Source organism: Athene noctua, chromosome 15 (genome assembly GCF_965140245.1).
Source record: "Athene noctua chromosome 15, bAthNoc1.hap1.1, whole genome shotgun sequence".
Lineage (NCBI taxonomy): Eukaryota > Metazoa > Chordata > Aves > Strigiformes > Strigidae > Athene > Athene noctua.
In genome coordinates this window covers 19,542,225-19,561,320 of record NC_134051.1, presented here as the reverse complement: position 1 = coordinate 19,561,320, position 19,096 = coordinate 19,542,225, and the positions used below count along the sequence as shown (strand labels likewise).

At 42.9% G+C, this 19,096-nt stretch overlaps 1 protein-coding gene across 4 annotated transcripts in view; it reads right to left on the bottom strand.

The window, feature by feature from the left end:
• Positions 1–17,244, bottom strand: part of RBBP6 (RB binding protein 6, ubiquitin ligase) — a 32,074-nt gene extending 14,830 nt beyond the window's left edge. For 2 of the 4 annotated variants that reach the window (XM_074919660.1, XM_074919662.1), the window contains exons 1-5: positions 16,477–17,244; positions 9,627–9,726; positions 7,650–7,688; positions 6,950–6,986; positions 2,078–2,122 (exon numbers count right to left, since the gene is read on the bottom strand). In XM_074919660.1, the coding sequence (XP_074775761.1) occupies positions 2,078–2,122; positions 6,950–6,986; positions 7,650–7,688; positions 9,627–9,726; positions 16,477–16,642 (387 nt within the window). In that variant the 5' untranslated portion in view covers positions 16,643–17,244. The remainder of the gene's footprint in view (positions 1–2,077; positions 2,123–6,949; positions 6,987–7,649; positions 7,689–9,626; positions 9,727–16,476) is intronic. The other 2 variants (XM_074919661.1, XM_074919663.1) reach the window with 1 other exon arrangement.
• Positions 17,245–19,096: the final 1,852 nt, after the last annotated feature.

The window sequence follows — 19,096 nt, the reverse complement described above, 5'->3', positions numbered from 1 at the left end:
CTTCATAGTGGACTGAAGCTATGTGTAGAAAAAAAAATACACTATCCAGTATTTTTAAACTTATTTTTAAGCTCCAGACTATTTAAAGGAGAAGATATCCACCGTACATTTAATTGAGAAAGATGTATGCAAGTATCATTATTTACATTTTGCAGCATTAAAAGGACACACAAGAGTCAGGGAAGTGGTTTCTGCTTGCTGAAATTCAGCTTCTGAGACAGAAGCATTAGAAGGAATCTTGTTATAATCCCTCAGCAAGACAAAAAGATTATTTTCAGTAGAAATTTGACCATCATGTGCTGTAGGCAGTCCAAACTGCATGTTCCCCCCCCTCCACTAACTTCTTCATATTAAATGATTTAACTATGATAAGCAAAACTTGCTTTTTTTTCCTGTTGCCTGTGTCCTTTTAACACACAAACTGTAATATAAACCTTATGCAGAACTAGATCTTCAAATTATTGAAGCCAGCTGATTTTTAAGTAGTATTTGTTAAAATATTTTAATTACACACTAGTCCAGATACAAGCAGGGTCTAAGGGAGTGACTGTAAATGATTTGGACCTTCAAGCACCTATCATTCAGGTCAACCACTCGTGTTTTTGTTTTTATATGCATTCATTCACAAAAGCAACCAACTAGTTTCAACATTTTATTAAATGGTTGTTTCATATACACAGTTTTTTCTCAACAGTAACATAATCCAGATCAACAGCTATGAAATCATTTCCATTAACATTTACAGAAAACTTTACAGATACTTGACTAATTTGTTTGAACCCAAACGGTTTACAAAACACATCCAAAAACCACAAAACATTAGTAGGAATAGACCAAAATTCAAATATGGCATTTAATACATAGTAATAATAAACCAGAAAACTGTTAACACATTGCCTCCATGCTAAGCCAGTCTGCCCTAGAGAGGTTAGAGTAAGTAACAGTTTTGAGCTGCTTTATGTTTTGTTCCTGTATTTTTTCTGAAATATTTAGATTTTCTCGAAAGCTTAAATGTGTACACCACTTGGACAGTTTTTCACATTTTAAGAGTAAAACTTCACATGAGTTTACAGCACCAAGGACATGTTTAGGGACAGCACTAATGGAGACCAATTTCTTTTGGCGGCTACCTTCCAAACTTTTTTTTTTTTTTTGGCCAAATGTACACAATTTTAAATTTCTGCAGTGAGAGAGGGAAGAAGTTACCAGTGGGAAATGAACTCCAGCCTTTATTTTCAGAAGAAAGACCTAGCTACTCTGCGTCAGCCCTGCCTCCTCTAATCTCTGCAACTTTAAAACTAGCAATTTAACTGGCTTGCACTACGCCTTTTCCCAAAGTGCAGTCACTAGTGCTTTCCCAGACAAAGTTACACATTGTTGAGCAAAAAATGCAAGCAGTTCCATAGCAAAACATGGCATTACAACATTTTCCGAAGGTCACATCTGCTAATATGCCACACACACACATTGGTATATTCCTATAAACAATTAGGTACATTTACACAATTTACACAGTCTGCGTTCAAACAAATTAGATCATGTTGTCCACTGTATATATACCACAATTTATGAAATTGTGCAGCATTCAAAGAATGGGTCTGTAACTGTAATGACTAGAAATTCAAAAATAGCCATGCAATTGTCCATGTTACAGAAATGCTTCTATTTTGGCTGTTGCAAACCCCCCTGGAATGTCCGTAACTTACAGCCAATTAAATTCTTCTGTAAAAATTGTGTTAGTTTCCAACGCAAAATTAACGAAACGTATGAAAAACGGTAAACAGCTTCTGAAGTGCTTCTTCTTTGTGTCTTGAAGTTGAGTAATACTGCAACATTATGTTGAGGCTGATAAGGTACTCCCCTTCTATCTTCCCAAACTGGGAACTACTCTTTACAGGATAGTATCAAAATATACACACATTTTAAAGTTAAAATAAATACTTTAAATTACTAAAAACTAAATTAATTTTTATGTTCAAATTACAACAGTTATCCAGCTATAGATGGCAGTATAAATTTAAAAATAGGAAGCAAACACTTTTTTTTTTTTAAGTATTTGACAAGAATATATATATACCTTAGTAAGCTGGGCCAGAGAAATAGATGCAGAAGAGTCATCAATCTGTTCACAAAAAATTAAACACATATTCAAGTTCTACAATCAAAACATAACAATTTAGTTAACCTCTACTGTAGTCTGAACGTCTGCACTATATCCTCTGTTACTGAAAGAGGCATTTCCAACCTACTGTAATTTGTATTTATTCAAAACAAAGTCCAAACCTATGACAGCTAAGGAGAGTGCCTATGTGGTTAATGAGAAGAAACTAAAATCACCAAACCCGCTTCAGCTCAACTCATTGCACCAGAACATCTCGGAGAGGGACCCTTGTCAAATGCTCACAACTGCTTAGAAACTGAAGGGGTAAGGAAGCTGCCAATTCTTAGCTAAAAAAGGATTAAAAGAAAAAAATTTATTTGAGAAGAAAGCATTACTACAGGAAACTTATTTTCAGTGTAGTTTGTAAATTAATCAGTTAATGTCTCATCATTTCTAAATGCACATGGTTATGCTTTTATGAACACAGCGGCTACCTGCCAGAACCAAGCACAGGCAGATCAGCCCTGAACACACACACTGCCCCGCCTGCCAGTAAGTTTAAAAATGCCAAACTCACCATACCCCACAAAACCCAAATAAAAACACCAATCCAAACCATCAGCCATAAAATTAACCCATCACTCTGTCTAGAAAAAAACCCTCCTTAAATTATTTAAATAAAAGTGCTTATCATGACAGAGTAGCCTATAAAAATTGAGAAAACGGATTTCTTCTATTTTATTAGACCACACCATCCAAATTAGTTTCGGAAGTGTGAGAATTTAATATTTTCCTTGGTATCAGATCAAAACCAATTTTTAATTTAAAAAAAAAGAGTACTAAATGAACAAAAGCAAGAATGTGTAAAGCATACTTTTGATGATGAAAAGATGGATTCAGAGCACAATCCCGTAATCTTTTTCTCCATTTCAACCACACCCCTCCCTCCCAGCTGTATACTGGAGCAGCTTGCAGGAATGGAGTCCCCAGGCCACTAGTTAGTCATGGACTGCAGTGTTTATTGAGAACTAGTACTGAAGTGCAGTTTTTCCACAAGTAAAAAGGATAACTCTTATCTAGTTCCTTTTCCAGTGTATTGAATTATATATTGCCACAAGCAGTAGTTAAGCTTATACTGGCAAAACATTATCCGAAAGACACTTGAATCACTGCTCATTATGTCTCAAGTTGCTCAGAAACATGGAATAAAGTTCCACAATGTAAATTGAACAGCTCTGGTCAAGAGGTTACTAAATTGATCAGAAGAAGAGATTAAAACCCTTCCTTGGAAAAAGCTCCTGTCCTTTACTACCTCATGGAGTGGAAGAATTCAAAGGAGCAGCTTCTGGGAAAAAATCTACATGCAGACGATTCCTCACTCCAGTCAAACATTCCTCCTCTGTGTTTACGAAAGCACATACAACATCACTGTATCACTAACTAAAAAGTTCTTCAACAGGTACCTTTGGAGAGGAACACCTGGGTCTGGAAAAAGATACCTGCTTTCTACTGCAAGTCTTACCAGATGACTCAATTTGCTTTTTTTTCCAGAACATCTTGTACCTAGTCATAGGGAAGTTTAATCAAGTATTTTGAAGCTCTGTGCTCCGTATGCCACTCTTTTTTACATGTGGAAAAACAGGCCCGTGTTCTCTCACGGCAGGCACAACCACTAGCATTCTGTGGTTTTTCAGAAGCAAACACAAAATTAGGAAAGCTCTCTACTGGAGTCTAGAGTTAAGCAGTCCAGTATTGACTAGTAACTGAAACATAACAATTAATAAACTATTAATTAGCTCTTGTATTTTTTTTAGGAAGCAGTTACTACATGGCCTGCACGCAACAGTCTAATTTCCTAATGGAGGCGATAGCACTCCTCTCTACTGAACAGTTATCAAAAGCAGAAAATAGATAACTAATGTACTATCTAGTACGTTTGCTCAACAGCCATCTTCCAATGATCCTACATTCTTGTGTCTTTTTTCCCTTTAAATTTCTGCTGAAGTATTTCCTGCCAGTCTCTCAAATCAGTCAAGTAGAAACAACATCTCCCTGAAACTTGTATACAACTCTAAGAGAATACTGCGGAATTGTGAAAAAAAAAAAAACAAACAACCAAAAAACGAAGCCCCCCCAAAACCAGAAGCAACAGTCAATGTATTCACTCCCATTTCATGCTGAAGACTTAAACAGAAACTGACATCAAGCAAGTGGGAAAGGGGACAGAAAATAAGAGGAAAAGGCTAATCTCAGTGCTGGAGTGCTACGTTTAAATGGCAGCGGTCCCTAAAACCCGACAGCTTGGCTAAACTAAATATTCAGCCAGGAAGGATCACGGTTGCGCTCGACGGTGCTAAAACAATGGACATGACTCTCTGCATTTCTGCAGCCTCTAAGGACAAATGCCAACTAGAGATCCTTGCAATTACTGAAATAGTAACACTAGAACAAAAAAGATCCACTTTCTTGCTTTGGCTGCAGTAAGAGCAGGAGAGCAGCACAAATTTGCAAGTGTAGAATGAAAACTAACATTAATGAAGCACTAACTCTTAATGAAGAAATACCCAAAGTATAAGCTTTTGTGCATCCTTTTAAAAAAAATTCTTAATTTTAATTTTGCTGTTTACTTTTTTTTTTTGGCTGCTTTACTGTTCAACTGGCAACTTGATTGATTTATTCCTACTACACTAAGATCCAGGCTCTGCTTTGAAATACATACAGAAATATGTGTATTTAAAAAAAACCACAACAAGCCAACAAAGAAAACCCCCACACTTTAGACCAAGACCTGAGTTATCTTTCAGAATAAAGCTAACTGTGTCTCCAAGACCAGAAGCCCGAAGGCTGGGGTGCTTTTACAGTGAGAGAGAGGAGTTGTGGAGAGCGCTGCAAGGCTTCCAGCTCCCTACGGCTGCCCACAGCCCCCGTCAGGTACCGTCAGACCAAACAAGAAGGGAACGTTTTTGCTTTGCCTTTCAAATGAATTAGTTCTAACTAACACTAAGTCTTCCCTCCCACTCCAGGATTTTTCCTTTTTTGATATATCTACGTTAGCTTATGGTAAGATGCTACTTAGAAATGTAATACAGACATGCCAGGGAACACACGAGGCTAAAAGAATGTTAACTTTATTTATGAACATGTGATTTGTGTTTATACACATGCTAGTAAACAAAAAGAAAAATAACTGTTTTCAAGAAATAAAAACCCATCTGAATTCGATCAAATACTATAAACGTGGTTTACAGAAATGCATTACATTAACTACTAGGGTCACTGGGCCAGTTAAACTAACTCAAACTCACAATGAGAGGCACTGATGTCCAAAAAGGAATTCGAACCAATCAGTGACAGAATTATGGATGCAGATTTAGACTTAGTGTTTTTAGGCCTACACACAAAAAGTTTTCAATTTTAAGTCGATCGTATACCATTCCATGAGATTAGAGGCTCTACTCTTCACAGAATACAGAGCCAGAGTTCATGAATTTCTAGATTAAGTTATCCTAACACCTTATCAAGTGATCAGATCCAATGATCCAGGGTTAGTGTAATGCCTCACACCATTCTAGTGAAGAAAAAGCAGTTATACTCAAAATAAAGATGAAAAATAAAAAAACACCACATAGTAATTTTTATACTATAAGGAATATTTTGAAATGCGTAGTTACACACAGTATTTGACCCAAGTGGCAAATCAAGATCTAGACCATTACCAGTCAAGTATTCCCGTGTGTCACTGATTTATATTTTAGCAGCAGATTAACAGTGTTTTCAAACCTGAAGAAAAATGCTGCCCCTTTCCCAAATGTAAATTCAAAGTGGTGGTATACTAAAGAAAGGTTTAACCTTTGAGAAATCAAAGCAGCATCCAACCCTGAAGTCACCCAGATCCACAATGTACTGCAGGCAGAAGTTCAGAAAAATGACAGGGATTTTACCCACGAAGGCACCAGGCTCTAGCCTTGTGCCAAAATTTGTATCGGATATTTTCATTTGCAGACAAACTAGGAAACTAAACTGCTTCATCAGATAAAGTGGAAAGATCAAATACAGAACTTTAGAATACCACTTTGTGTAGCAACGATATTTAAATTCACGGCAATCTGTTAAAGACATTTATGTACTCAGAGGGGCCCAAACAATATCACTTCAATTATACAGTTTTAGGAACAAATACCCAAGTATTTAAGGACACAAAAAGGAATCATTTAGCTGCACAGAACTGTCCTCAAAGCGTATGGGATATGTTGGTTTTGGTATTTGTTTGAACCCCCAAGTCAAAAGTAAGAAACAGTACCAAGTTTAACAATAATGGTTTCTCAGTGGTTTTTGATAACATTTTCAAAAACCGTTAGGCAAAAAAAAAGTATTTAAAAACAAAAGCTAAGTGATACAATGTGAAAATGGCAAAAAATACACTCCAAACAATTTTTATTGCAAGAAACAAAAAGCACACAACAACCTATACAAACATACATATTACTAGCTATAGACAGACAGATGTAGAACATGGCACCATGTTCGATTGTGCAAACCTCGAACCTACATGATCTAAAAACGATCATACATTGTCTGTACAACACAGTGTCATACAGGAAATATTCTAGCGTATTCAATATGAAATACAATGCATTACTAGGCACAAATACCAGTATTCACATTAGAACTGTGCAAATGATGGCATTACTCAGTTTTTACTATGCTCAAATACATTATATTTACAACATATACTATGTTTGGCTGGAAAATATATTAAGTTAATGTTTGGAAAATTAACGAAAGGCTACATTGTTTAGAATTAAGTGCAGTGTGTAGAAAAAAGTGTGAGATTGTGTTTTTACATACTGCTTTTGATGTTCCACTCACTGGCTCAGTTCGACTTCTAGAAGAAGAAATAAAGGTGATCAGAATTTAAAATAAAGCACTTGTACCCAACATAAAGCAAAAACCAGATTATAAACCTGAACATCAAAACATTATGTTTCGATTGTCTAGTGAATGTGGAAATTTGTTCATATAAACTGTTCTTTCTTGGTACATTCAGTGCAACTAAAAAAAAAAAACCCCAAACCCCACATTTTTACTCTAAGACTTATAGATATAGAACACAACAGTGCAAGAGGAAGTCCTCAGATATTTTTTTCTCTGCTATGTAAGTATCAAAAACATGAATTCTGTACTACAGTTTTGTGTCCTTAAATAATCAACCATCAAAATATGAAGGTAGCTTTAGCCAATCTGTATATCCCTAGCATTACAAATAGGTACCAGATACAGTACTTTAATTGCTCAGAAGGAACAGTGACAGTCTAAACACTTTGAAGTGCAAGTTTACTTAAGTGAAAAAAAAACAAAACAAAACACCAAACCAGTCATCTGACAAAGGAATAACAAAAATGTCAGCAGCACAGTCTTTACAACAGTGTTTCTTTGTGGAAGCCCAAGCACTGTGTTCAGATATCTACTATATTTAGCCATGAAAGTGCCAAAATACTAAACGTGTTACATATGCTATATTGACTAAAAATAGTAGTAGAAATGTCACCTGAAAGCAGTTTCTAGGATTTTGTGCGATTTAGGAGTCCTGTGACAAAAAAAAACGTCTTAATTGCCAGAATTTGCTTTAAGATAATCTTGAAAATGCTACAATATTTTAGGAAATATTTATTACATTTTAAAACTTGCTGAGATTCCACATACTCCTTGATCTGTATCTGCATGCTACTCGTCAGGAATCAGACATGCAACCGCTGCTATAGTGAACAAACAATTCATACACCATCCCAAGTGTCCCGTGAGCAGAGGCAATTCAAGGGCTGCTGTGGAATTTCTGTACAAATAGAAAGGCTCGTGCTTCCTGCCACTGCGAGGCCACCAGCGGGCTCGCAAGCGCAGCCACGCACCTCCTGAAGATGAGGAAGTACAAGGAAACACTTCAGATTGCCACAGAGTGGTTTCTTCATCCATTTACCTTGAAGAACACACTACGAGGCCAGCAACGCATTTTTGAAGGGCCTCTCCACCATTACAGCACATGTTGACCATTCCCAAACCTTCACCACTCTACCAGTGGTTTCTGCAGGGTTTCCAGCTGAAGGACAGCAAGCCTGTCGGCCTGGGTACGTGTCAGTGTGGAACAGCAGTGCCATTCTTCCCTTATCCCCACGTACAGGTATCGATTTGACCTCTGATGCTAGCAGCACCTATCCTCTCATTTCTGGGCAGCATTACACCACCAGGAGAGGCTGCTGGCCAACCAGAAACAGAGGATGCATCGACAAGACAGCACTAAGCAGACATATTTAAATTAACCCCCAAACCAAGGCCGTGCTTATAAGCACAACGCTGTGGTGTTCAGAATTACTTGGCAGTACCTGAAAGCACTGCAACGACTACTGCAGTAATATGCCCAAAGTTTACATGCAGAGCCACATCCATTCAGGTGGGTTTTTTTCTTGCAAATGCTTCACGGGTACCAGGATGCTGTTGCACTGTTTGTTCGAGACACGCTGTAACTCATCAGTCTACTGAGGACCAACATTAGAAAGACATGGCAAAACCACAACCTAATACTATCTACTAATTGTGGTGGAGAGGCATCTCTAAAAGGGCTGGAACACATGGCCATTCACACAGTGCGAATGCAGTGATAGAGAACTGACTGTACAAATACATAAAGAGCAGCGACAACCCTGTAGTCGGGATTGCAGCTAACACACCCGGTTCTCTGTCCTTTGTAAGTCTTAGGAATACAGAATTAAAACCTGGAGAACAGATATCACCTCAGAGTAAAACCAAACTTAGAAAGGTAACTAGTAACATCTGGTAACATGCTAAACTGCTTACTGAGTTTCAGGTTTGGAAAGGATTAACTATTCCTTCATCGTACTCACACAAAAGGCAATAATTCACTTAAGGACACTGTTCGTTTCCTCTTGCCTGGAACAGACATTGTCTTCAGGAAACTAACAGGAATCACTTATGACTGAAATTTCTTGTTTGCATGGTTTTCCAAGTGGCAACCCTTGGTCTTTCCTCTATAACTAGTATGCAAGAAACCCAGATTTGAGGCGTAAGAATATCTGCCATATCCCATCCCCCTCCCTCAAATGCAAGAAATAGTCCAACACCGAGAATCTGACTCTTTCGAGATGGGAACAAATTATAACTCTGCACTACAATGTGTATCTGTCTTTACTATAAAATTAAACATGTATGATAAGGAATCTCCCCACATAGGGGAAACAGGATCTACAGTTTGGATCTCAGAAAAATCAAGAACAAAATCAACAGAATCATGTTAAAAATCACTGCTGTTGGAGTTTGAACCTCATGTCCCAGCAGGCCTAAAAATTTAAGCCTCCTGTGGGACAGATACATTAAAATCTACCCCATTACAACAGAAGTTAACAGCAGCTTTAACAGAGATACAATCCGAATGCCTCTGTAAACTAAGATTAATTTTAGAAGTGAAACACACTGAATCCCCTCACAAAGAACATGAAGCTTTATGGGTACTTACATAACGTATGTTTTGCTGGTAGCTTTAACTCCTCCAATAGGGATTCTTCTAACAATTACCGATGAGTTCTTCGGGATCAGGGCATTATCATCGGTGTATTCTGAAAACAACAATACAGAAAAAACATTAGTCCATTTGTAAGAATGTATATTAATATGTAATTACACAGCACTTCACAGAATCCCATATAGATCTAAAGCAAAATTTTATTATAACACTGTGCTTTTCTTGTCTCGACAGTACAAGAAATCTTCAGGTTTGAGAATCAAACATAAGCAGCAAAATATTTTTATTCTATTGAAACAGTTTGAATGCCAGCAGCAAAACGGTCTCAAAGGTCACTAAAGGAGAGTCAGCTAATGCATGAGGTTCTTTCCTGATCTAACTTAAGTTGCTTTTGCTTCTGTTAGGCAACAAAACCACTAGATGTTTGGAGAGAAACAAACCACAGGAAAGTCTCACCTGCATAAACCTGATTCTGAAGTCTGACCAGCCTGCCCTGCCACAAAACTGCACTTGGCCAGAGCGTGAACACTCTGCCCATTGCTCTCGCAGCTGTTCACTAAAAACGATTCCCCGACGCCCGGAGTGCTCCAGCCTGACAGAGCACAGAAGAGAGCCGCCATCTCTGTTTCTTGGAGCTTCATCCATCAACAGCCCTTCTCAGCTGCTCAGCGCTGTACATTTAAATGGAAATGAAACTGGCAGTGCTAGAGCTTGGATCACAGAAGTCTGGGGGTTTTGAGCTTGCTTTCACAAGCAGGGCAGAACTGGCTCAAACTGAAGTGGTATCCCCCCCCTTAAGCTAATCATCTAGTCTGAATTAACCAAAGGCACATGAATTCTTTCAATTCACTTTTTTTAGATCAGAGAGACTCAAAATTACTTATGGAGACATCCTTGAAAAGCCTTTTGAAAACCGTGTGTGCCTGAAGCTATCCATGCTTTGCCTGGGCTTACACCATGTTCGTCTTTTGAAGAGGAGGAAAAAGCCTTTTCACCTTTTACGTAAGGCCCAAACAAAAAAACCAACTACCTGAGACACTCTGACTGAGTAAGCTTCAAATGCAAAGATCTCTCCATGAGAATCGTTTTTATATTGTACTTACTCAAGCTGGCTGTGACTAAATATTTTAAAGCACTGCCAGCAGCCATTCCCTGTCCCTGGCCTACAGCTTTAACTATTAGAAGACCTTACCTTCACAGGCCAAATCAGAACAATGGTCTGAAAACAAAAGGTGCTGCCTACCTAGTCAAGTTCTGTCAGGGTGGTTTTGCCCAGTGATCACAAACAAAATACAAGTACTTCACAGTTTATGCTCCGTTTTTCAGTATGTAACTCCTATAGGCAGGAACCTCCCTTACACCAAAACATACCTACCAGAAGACATCACTTACACTACGAAACGAAAATTTTACTTTTATTTCCAAATGACAGAATGATGCTTCAGAAAATAAGAGAAATAATTTAGCTGAAACTGATTCCTGATCTCTGCCCCCCCTCCCTGGGGAACCGAACAACAAGCTTCCTCTGGACTTCAGAGTAGTTTAAAATAGTAGGAGAAAAAAAGTAATACCAGAACCTTTTACGTAAGTCATACCCTGAAACCAACCCCTAGAGCTCTTCTCAAAAGGCAAATCTAACCATTACAGAGCCACCTGTCAGGAAGGGCCTGCACTGGGACTTTCTGGTGGCAAAGGAGCCCAAGTGGCACTGGGGCCAAACAAACAACTGGGAGATGATGCCGGCTGCAGCCCTGGAAGCCCAAAGCAGCTGGTTCTACCCGCTGAGCAGAGTCATACGGAGTGTTCTTTCTGGTCCAGATCACAAACCACCCGACTGAGATTTCAGAGACAGACGATAAGCAACAGTGGCTCCATAAAAGGCAGCAGTTTGCTACGACTGTGCCCAGCTGAGGGTGGTGGCAGCCCCTCTCCCATAAAGAGACTCTATATATGAGGACAGCCATCAGAGCATTTATTCGCAAATTATGCAAGCCTGCAGAGATCAACTGGAACATGCACAACGGGTGTATGACACAAGGTAAGTCCTCTTTTAGTATTTTGTGACAATTCATTGACCATTAAAGAGAAGCACTGACATGTGCCTTCTGAACAGCCTATCCTTGCATACATACACACACAGAGATGCCTATTTCCAGCCTGCTTGCCGAGTCCACAGTGCAGAGAGCTCCAGCCATCTAGTAACAGACCGAGCCTTGCCATGACTCCACATCTGCAAAGGGAGCAGTGACATCACGCTCAACAAGGCTACTTTTCACACTTGTCCAAGCAGAGCTCCAACAGAAATGTTCAACAACACTGGAAACAACATTACTGATTCCTATTCCCTTACAGCACAAGGCTTGTTTTACTGCCAGTGATGGCCAGCAAGTGGCTACTGGGCTTTGTCAATCCAACGTGTGATATAAAATAAGGATTCAATTAACTCAGAAAGCGTGCAAAAGCAAAGGAAGATTCAGATGTTACGCTGAAGTCACGAGAAGAAGAGATGTAACAGTCTGAAACTTGCCATCTATTCAGCAAGAAAACAGCATGCTTGAAGGAGTCAAGGGAAAGAAGTATTTCAAGGTAGGAATGGAGGCAGAGGAGTTAAACAATGGCTACTTCAATTGCTGCCTCACACCGACTTTGAAATCTTAAATTAACAATAGCATTAGTGTCCACAACCTCCCTCCTGAAAAAAAAGTACCAACAGCTCAAGTCATGTTGGTTTATACTGCTCTGCATTTTATACTGCTTTGCATTTAATGCACAATTTTAAAATCCCACTTCTAAATTAATCTGCAGTTCTGAAAATCTGCTAGTTTTAATAATTCCTGTCATATATATGCCATAAGTTACTGAGAAAAGGTCTTACTTTATGGCCTGCTTTAATCCACCATTTTGAGACTAACATCACTGAGAAAGCATCTCTCAGAGCACTATCTAGGGAAGTATTTTCACCCAGATAAAGTACAGAAGCTCACCAGAAGGCAGGCCTGTATGTGAAATGACAAGGAAAAGCCTTTATTAGGCTTAGACGCCTTGGTACCAGCTGCTACGCTGCTGGGGGAAGGATTTGCAGAGTACGAGATGAAAATGACTGCAAACGTGCCAGACCATCTCCACCAGAAGACAGGGTAACTCCCAAGAACACATTTCTCCCTGGCGCCCAGAGATGTGCTTTCCCATTATGTGATTTTTTTTAAACTCTGGTCTAACCGACACCACCTGCACGCTTTATTACAAACAAGCCATCTATGTAGCTGAAAGCACTGCCTTGAAGCACCCTGACTAATAGACCGGACTACTGCTTCTGGGTTTTCAGCTTCCACCAAGAGAGGTATCATGATCTCATCTACAACCGGTACACCATGGTTTCCTGAATTAGCTACTTCAGTAGGCCAAACAGTTCATGGAACTTTCATTTGCATTATTATTATACAGTACTGTGCTCCAGAAGAGCACCTTTGACAGGATGAGTCAATAAAATCTAACACACTTTCAATCATTAATCTGATTATACAGACTGCCCGATGCCTGAATGTCTTACTGGCAACTGCTTGCTGGTTCTGCTGTCGCGTTGCAGGCACATGCGATGCTGGAGACGCGGCGGTAAGGAACCAACCCGAGCCTGTCCGAAGCACCCGGCCAGGGGATGTCACCCGAGCTGAGAGCATGCCCCGGAGAGGGCCCAACCTGCCAGTGACAGAGTCAACGCAGCCCACGAGCTCCACCATAACCTCACGTTTTGCGAGCTCAACCAGGGAACTCCACTCCCTCTCTGAAAGCTCCCCACAGCAACGCTGCACGGATCCCTTTGCGCTCCGAGGTGGAACCAAAGCAATCCCCTGTGCTAGCACCGCAACACAAATTAGCACAGTGAAGGGCAAGGCTTAAAAGTTGCTTAAATGTCTCCTCTAGGTTACGGGCACAAAGTGCCGAAGACATTCCAGTAGACAGGCATCAGCTGTGACACCAAATGATGTCACTCCGAGTTAGCACAAGTCTGTTCTGAAGACATCTTACTAAAACTTGCTGAACTCAAGCAAATTGAGTTAAAGAGACAGTCTTAAAGAGCACTATTCTTCCTTAAAACTATTCATCTAAGACCAGTTCAGAGTCCAAATTTTGGTTTTATATTTTTTTGTGTTTTGCCTGATAAGCAGAATAGCACACTCTCCAAGTGTCCTCTGGAGTCAGAATGTTACAGGGCAGGACAGAGTTCCCCAGAAACTGCAGTTCTGGAGTTTGCAGGTCTTCCACAATATTGTGAGAACATCTGTTAAAAAGACAACTGAAGCAATTCAGACCAGATTAAAAGGAGGCAAGTTTAAATGCATCATTCTTAGGAAAAGGCTTTTTGAAGGGAATTCTGCCTTGAGAGAACATGCCTCGATAGTAAGCATGGAAGAGGACACCCCCCACCCCCCCTCTTCTAAAACAGGTCCCAACCACCCATTTTGCCTTCCCAGCATCTCAAGGAGAGTCCATCATACCATTTTTTTTCCCCACTGGTATTTAAAATCCTGTTTACTTTAAGCTTCTATTGATTCACTTTGTTCTTTCCAAGACAATTTCAACATTTAGTCATGACTCCTGCACAGACAAAGTTATAAAACCCCAATACTTTATGTCCACATATAGGAATTCCAAGCATTCCATTTAAGCAGAATATGCTGGTCTAGTTTTTTCCTTTATCTTCTGGAGGTGAGTTTAAGCATCTACTCTCTGATTAATAAAAAATGAAATTAACAGTTATGCATATAAACGAAAAATGTGGCACGCATATATACCGCACTGAAATGTATTCTCTAGCTTTGCTCTGAGAACCACTGGGGGACTTTTGTATTTTCACACGGAAAAACACCTTTACAAAAACTTCAATAAGCATCTGCCTCATTAATATATAATTTTAAATTTTATACTAATTTCACAAAGGTCAAAGTGCAACACAACCTACCTAGAGGAGGACCACGTCACTATTAAACAAGAGTGGCGCTCTTTAAAGTATAAAAGATATTCCTATTTTTTAACTTTACCTTTAGGCAACACCACATCTAACAATCTACTAAAACAGATGCATTTCCTTCACTGGATTCTGATTATGTAGTAAAACAAAGCAACACACTTTCTAAAACTAGTATTACGTATAGTACAGTAACACTTTACGAGTGTAATTTTTTCTTCTAAAACTCCACTTTCTGTTCCTCACGTGCCACACCAGAATCCACGTGCTTGGCCTATTTCAAAACGTTTTTTCTTCTGGCGATAATAGCTGGGCTCCACCACAGTTTATTACCATCCAACGTTCTGGGTTTAAGTCTGTTTTACACAGATCCAACTACTACAGGAGTGCTGTCAGCCAGCTGGCCGTTCAGCCTGCTAGCATTTGTGAAGCTGAAAGTACATCGGCAAGGGAAGACAGAATTCAAGAGACCCTTCTGCAGCAAAGCCCTTAAAGCAAGTTAAACATTTTCCAAAAAGCTTTGGACATTTTTACTCGATACTACTAGAAAAATCCAATGTACCTCTACCTATGTATGTTGTGCATCCCCAAGACCCCCACAACGTTGTGTTGTTAAGCCTCTTCAGACATTCTCCTGAAAATAGTTTAAATGCCTGTAGATAAACAGCGAGCTTTAGGCCCAACCACTTTAAAGGCTAGTAGTGGTGAAGTTACAGCGACTGCAGCACACATACCATTGTTTAAGTTTTAATACACGAAACAGGAAGAGAAAAAACCCACTAGTATACGTTTTAAAGACTGTTGTAAGAGTGTTACAGAACCACAGAAAAAAAAAAAAGTTAGTGTTTAATGGAAACAGTTTAAAATTCTTTTTATTTCTGAAAAGTCACATCCCAAAGTCTTTAATCACAAACTTATCAAGATGTCAGATTACCAAACTGAAATATCATACTAAGCAAAACAAAATCATTACCATCTCTGAGAATCAAGCACCATTTATTAGATTTAAAAGAATTTATGACTTCTCTAAGAAGATTTCTTACATGTATTCACCATAAACGTCCTGTCATAAAACTGCAGTATTGCCCCGCTATGGTTAACATGTAGCACCAGGAAAAAAAAGGTTAGTAATTAATTATGGACTTATGCACAATGGCATCTGAATGACGTCTTTTGTGTAGAAATTACGTTAACAAGAACCGCCAAAGTATAATTTAGATAGAGAGAACACTCATGTACAAGATGGCTTTAAAGGCTTTATAACTCACAGACACTCTTAACCCAAAACGTTGCTCGTGTGCAACTTCTACAACAGGCACAAACCCAGTTTGCCAACGCAGTGGAGTAAAAGAAGTGGAAGACAAAATTAAGTCACAAACCCACTTTCTTCGAATTAGCCATTTATTCCATTTCTATCACTTCCAGTTTTCTCCACCAGATTTCGATGAAATCTGACAAGTTTGTTATTATATGATATTTTCCCCATTTCCTTATCATTTTACGGAGCTTTATTCCAGGAAACCCAAACTTCTGCGAGCACTACACGTCGCACACGAACCACGTCCTCTTCCACGCCCATAGCTCCGCGCCTAACACACGGATCCGCAGGCAGCGGCCGGAGCCCAACAGCTCCGCCAGGCCGCCAACACGAGCCCCAGCTCCCGCGGGCGGCCGAGCCGCGTCCCCCGCTTCCCGCCCCGCCGAATCCCCGGCGCCGCTCGCCCTCCCGGTGCCCCCGCACGCCGGCGGGAGGGCGGGCTGGGCCCCGGGCTGACTCACGCTACGCGGGGACGAGCCACAAAGAGCAGGCCGCGGCGGGGCGGTCCGCGCCGCCAGCCGGGCGGTCCCCGAGGCCCCGCGCCCGCCGCCCCCACGCACCTTCTTTGGTCTGGGCGTTGGTGATCTGCAGGTCGCAGTCGGCCGCCTTCAGCTTCTCGCGGCCCATGATCTGGCGCTTGAGGTCGCACAGGGAGATGTGGAGCCCGTCGAAGGTGACCGTATCATAGTTCAGCTTTGAAGAGAACTTGTAGTGGACGCACGACATGGTCGGGGCCGGGCGGTGCCTGCTCCGCGTCGGCGCCTACCGCGGCGGACGGCGTCGCGGCCTCCGCGCCGGATTCGGGCCCAGCGAGGGGGCCGGGGCGAGCAGCGCGGGCTGAGCTCGGGCGGGCCGGCGGCGCTCAGAGGCCGCGGCGCTCCGCCATGGCCAAGGCCCCCCGCGGCCTCGGGCAGACTGGGCTTGGCGGAGGCCTCAGGGCTCCATCGCGGCGGCGCTCAGAGGCCCCGGCCCCCGCGACGACTACCGGGCCCGCGGCCCTCAAGCGATCGAGATGGGCCGCCCGCCCGGCTCCTCCTCTCAGCCCGGGCGGACGACGGGGAGAGACCCCCCGCGGCCCCGGCTCGGCCCCTCTGGCCGGCGGCGCTCCCAGGCCCCGGCGCTGGCGATGGCGGCTCGGGCGCCCCTGCCCCTGCCTCAGCTCCGCCGAGGGGTTTCCCGGCCGCCAACCGCACGGGCCGCCGCGAGCCGCCCCACTGCGCACGCGCCGCGCCACGCCCCCTCCCGCCCGGCGCCTCACGTGACCCGGCGCATTATGGCAAAAGGGCCCCGCGTCACGTGGGCGCGGCGGCCACGCCCCCCCGGGCCTTCCCGCGCAGCGCCCCCTACGGGAGAGCCGGGAGCGGGCCGGGCCCGGGGCCGCCTGTCACCCCCTCCTGTCACCCCCGCCTGTCACCCCCTCCTGTCACCCCCGCCTGTCACCCACGGCCTGTCACCCCCTCCCGTCACCCCCTCCTGTCACCCCCGCCTGTCACCCACGGCCTGTCACCCCCCCCGTCACCCCCTCCTGTCACCCCCTCCTGTCACCCACGGCCTGTCACCCCCTCCCGTCACCCCCTCCCGTCACCCCCGCCCGTCACCCCCTCCTGTCACCCCCCCCGTCACCCCCTCCTGTCACCCCCGCCTGTCACCCCCTGCCTGTCACCCCCTCCTGTCACCCCCTCCTGTCACCCCCGCCTGTCACCCCCTCCTGTCACCCCCTCCTGTCACTCCCAGCCTGTCACCCCCGGCCTGTCACCCCCTCCTGCCACCCCCTCCTGTCACCCCCAGCCTGTCACCCCCGCCTGTCGCTGCCCCGTGTCCCGTCACACCCCGAGCCTGTGGCGTCCCTCCTGTCCCCTCCTGGGGCCTCCACCACCCAGCGTCAACTCCCGCCAGCCCCTGGGCCGCGGCCCTGGGCCCATCCTTGCGCAACGTCCCGTCACCCGCCAGGCCTGTCGCCGCCCGCTGTCCCCTCCTGCCAGCTGCCAGCCGGGGCAGGACAGCCCGGGGGAGAGGCCACCGGCTTTGCAGGGGCAGCCAAGGGAGGGGATATCAAGCTTTGGGGGGGCTCCGACCTCGCGCCTTGCCCCTGGGAAACAGCAGTAGTGACCAAATGGCAGAGCAGGTCACTGCGTCCCCACTTTGCCCCAAAGGGGTCACAGCAAAGCCGTGGCTTGGTAAAGCCCCCCACTGGCAGTCACCCCAGCGGGGAGTGACCCCACACCGCGCTCTGACAGCGCGTGGGGTGGGAGAAGGACCCAGCGGGCAGGGCAGGGCTGGGAGCGTGTTGGTACCCGTGCACGGGGCACAGGTGACAAAAACAACAGAAGAAAATATAATACCCTTCTATCCTAGCGTCTGCCTCTCAAAATGTCCCATGGAAACATAAATGAATTTACAAAGCTGTTACGCCGCTGACACACAGCTGAGCATCACCCCAGTATCAAAGACATGTCTGACGGGGGGACTGATAAAAGGAGTAAAGAGCCGGTTTCAGCCGGAGCAGCTATGTTCTCTTTTTCAAAGGGAAGAATGGTTAGTCTGGACTAGAAACGAGAAAGAAATTAATTAGAACAGGGAACAGAACTTGAGGAGCAGAAATAAGGAAATTAAATGCTGTGTGTAAACAGCAAAATAAACCGCATGAGGACAGAAAAAATCATTATCATATAGTTTTCATTACGCAGGCAATGACTGCAACTTAAAATATCTATTAATGTTTTATTATGTAGATTATTGCTTTTTAGTAAAGGAGCAATTAGTTATTTCCACAAATCTACGATGCATACTTTCTTTCCAGGCATCTAAGCTTTTTTACAAAATCAAGTAATTTATACTGTGCACATTTCTGTATGAATCTTCATTTTTCCTTTACCAGTTATTTGCCCACTAATATCCTCCAGAAAATTAAATTATAAATTAATATTAGTTGTCTTCTTGTGGATTCCATATTTTTATTAATGTCATGATTAAACCCCCAACTGTTTGAAGTTAGGTACTGGTTGCACATACAAGCCATTTATTCAAACTTACAAAGTACAATCTTTCATTTTAAAAATATTTATTTTCTAATCCTCTGGCTGCAAGTCTTTACAGAGAAAACCTTCTGAACATCAGCTGGCACAGGGCTGTCTTAAACAAATCAATCCAAAGATAAGCCCATTTTCGAAGTAAAATAGT